Source organism: Gadus morhua, chromosome 18, assembly GCF_902167405.1.
Source record: "Gadus morhua chromosome 18, gadMor3.0, whole genome shotgun sequence".
Lineage (NCBI taxonomy): Eukaryota > Metazoa > Chordata > Actinopteri > Gadiformes > Gadidae > Gadus > Gadus morhua.
In genome coordinates this window covers 24,844,284-24,847,705 of record NC_044065.1, presented here as the reverse complement: position 1 = coordinate 24,847,705, position 3,422 = coordinate 24,844,284, and the positions used below count along the sequence as shown (strand labels likewise).

General features: G+C 43.1%; 1 protein-coding gene across 1 annotated transcript; it reads left to right on the top strand.

Annotated features, from left to right (window-relative positions):
• Positions 1–1,913: 1,913 nt before the first annotated feature.
• On the top strand, positions 1,914–2,613 carry LOC115530897 (zinc finger BED domain-containing protein 1-like). Its single transcript, XM_030339716.1, has 2 exons — positions 1,914–2,155; positions 2,374–2,613. Exons 1-2 carry the CDS (start codon positions 1,955–1,957, stop codon positions 2,611–2,613), a joined length of 441 nt encoding a protein of 146 aa, XP_030195576.1. The 5' UTR covers positions 1,914–1,954.
• Positions 2,614–3,422: the final 809 nt, after the last annotated feature.

Genomic DNA, 3,422 nt, shown 5'->3' with positions numbered 1-3,422 from the left:
GGGGGGGTTGGATTCACTACCAAGAACTACAAATATGGCGGCTGGGCATACTACATACGTATCAGCCGACTACAGAAACTTCTCTGAGTTCTATCTGTCCGGCTGAAAACTGTGGTACCTTATAGCATAAGGCTACCACTTAACCGCAATTTGTGTTCTCAATAGACTGTCTCTGCGCTGTGTGTACATTTATATGTACACAGATAGCCCTATGAGATCCTTGGATGATAAGGGGAACTACAAATAGAAGTTATCGTTGTTAAAAATAGCGACAGAGAGAGAGAGAGAGAGAGAGAGAGAGAGAGAGAGAGAGAGAGAGGTGTCGTGGGAGGGGTGGGGGTTGGTCTTTACGAGGAGGTCCAGGCGTGAGGAAGAGACGAGGAGGAGATCCATGAAGGGGGATCGGAGGGAGGGGTGAGGGGGGGTTGGATTCAGAGCTATTCTCTGGGGAAGGGGGGGGGGGGGGGTATTTATGAGTAGTGGTGGGGGAAAAAATCGATTCACTTCAGTATCGCGATATTTTGCGTTCGCAATTATATCGATACAGTAGCGCAAAGTATTGCGATATTTAATTATATAATTATGTGTTTTACTTTCGTGTTTTCTCTGACTTTATTCTGATAATATTACATTTCCATATTACAACCACAAGGTGGCGCTTGTTGCGGTGCTTTGATGACGTGCATTAAACAACAAATTAGGTGGTGCTTTGTTACCTTGCATTCAACAAATTTAAATGAAAATGGCTTCACCATCTCAACCGATTGTACACGAAAACGTCTTCTTTTAAGTCGAAAGTGTGGCTACATTTCGGTTTTTATCGAAAATGTAATACTAGTAAAGACCTTGACATGCAGTTTGCCATCTGCAAAGAGTGTCGGATGAAAATTAAGTATTGTGGGAATACGACGAATTTGAGAGTGCATCTCACAAGGTACCATTTAGAGTTAGCGATAGCGACCCCTGAGGAACGACCCAAAGTTGTCCTACCCGCAAATCAACGCACCTTGGACCATACTAAAGTGATAAAGTTACCTCAAAACTCCGAAAGGGCAAAGAAAATCACTGAGGCAATAGCCTACTTCATCCCCAAAGACTTACAGCCTTACAGTGTGGTGGAGAATGAAGGTTTCCAGAATCTGCTAGGCATACTGGAGCCCAGGTATGTGATCCCCTCACGTAAATATTTTACCGACACTGCCATCCCCAAACTCTACAGCGAAGTCAAAGAGGAGGTAAATGGAACTTTAAGTTTAGCCGAAGGAGTTGCTATAACTTGTGACGGTTGGTCATCAAGAGCAACTGAATCCTACATGACCATAACGGCGCATCACATCACGGATGAATGGCAGCTTTTAGCTCATGTTCTTCAAACCAGGGCTAATGTGGCTGAGGTGCTGAAAACGGCAACCGAAGAGTGGGGCATCTCTAACAAGCCGATTGTTATGGTAACGGACAATGCGTCCAACATGGTAGTGGCTGCGCAGGTCGGGGGCTACCTTCACGTGAAATGTTTTGCCCATACCCTCAACCTCGCCTCACAGCGCGCACTTAAGCTGCCTGCTGTCGCTAGGTTACTGGGAAGAGTCCGGAGAATAACCACTTTTTTCCACCGCAGTACAATCGCCAACTCCATGTTGGAACAAAAACAAAAGCTCCTGGACCTCCCCACTCACAAGCTTAAGACCGATGTTGTGACCCGTTGGAACAGTGGCTACGAAATGCTTCAGCGTTTCTTGGAACAACAACCAGCGATCTGTGCTGCTCTGTTGTCCTCTGACGTCAGGCGGTCAGGAAGTGATATTTGCACCCTCAACGAAAATGACATTACAGACGCTGAGGACATAATGCAGGCACTTCGAACGATGTTTGTAGCCACGAAAATAGTTTCAGAGGAGAAGAATCCCTCATTGCTCCAGTGCATGCAAAGCTGCTAAATGACACACATCAGGCAATGGGGGACAAACCAATTGTGAGGGACATCAAACAGGCAATAAATCAAGATCTGCAGAAGAGATATAGCACTGTTGAGGAGAAAAACACCCTCCACACAGCATCGGCCCTGGATCCACGATTTAAGTCACTGCCTTTCCTGACCACAGATGACATCAGTGCCACATATTCCAAACTGGTTGTGGAGGCAGCCAGCCTTCAGGTAGGCTTTAATGAACTACTAGTTTATTATTTAGTTATTATTTTAAAATATCATAAAGGAGTTTACAAATGATTTATTATTTATTTATTAAAACCAAGCCTATGTTCATCTGGCTACTTTGGGTTATTTTCTTACATCTGTTTTAATTGCATTGAGCATTCCACAGCTATTCCAAACCTGAGATGTTTTTTCTTTTAACATCAAATGTTTCTCTACAGCCCACTATTAGGCAAGAAGAGACCAGCAGTGCCTCTGGAATAGAAATGGATGGACAGGATCTTGAGGTGCTTGAAGAGCCACAACCTAAAAGAAGATCTGGGCTAGCTGATTTACTGGGAGAAACATTTTCTACCACAGCCCCACTAAAGTCAGCATTTTCCCAAGCTGAAGAGGAAGTGAAGAGATACCAGGAGGCTTCTCCACTGCCACTTGAAGAAAACCCTCTCAACTGGTGGTGAGTATTCTAAGGTTTATGTTACTCTATTAAGTCTGCTTTGTGTTACTCTATTGTATTTAAATAATTTTAATTTATGTGCTGGGAGCTCAGCGTTCATGTGAGAGGTCACCTATTCCGAAATAATAAGTCCTGTGTCCTGAATGTTCAAGGACAAAGTTTTGCACTACCCTCCTAAGTTTTTGCACTGTTGTTCAAATAATTAAATGTGCCATTTGAAGTGAGTTGAGCAGTCTTTTTTTCCTCTTTTTTTGTAATGTCTTTGAATAATATGGGGAACATGAATCGCAATATATCGCAGAATTGAATCGCAATACTTGCTGTATCGCAATATATTGAGAATCGCAATAATATTGAATCGTGGCCCAAATATTGCAATAATATCGAATCGTCAAATTTTTGCCAATTCCCACCCCTATTTATGAGGGGGGGGGGGGGGGGGGGGGGGGGGGGGGTGGGAGACAGGGACAAAAGAATGGGGAAGGAATTTACGGGGTGAGGGAGGGCCTACCTTTAGACAGGCAGGCAGACAGAGAGAGAAAGAGCGAGGAATTGGGAGTTACAAGATTGTACAAAGTTAATTACTTTTCAATATTCCATATTGAAACTGTGGAACAACCTTCCTGGTTGCCCAAAAGTAATATGTCTGTACAAACAAAGTGGATTTACAGATATTATCACATGTATACATAAATATTGTTCTCCCATAGATGGAGGATGAGGGCACTTAATGAGCGTGCGGAAACTGTAGTTATGATCTAGATATTGATATTTAAATCAAAATCAAACTAAATACTTCAAATATTGGAATGA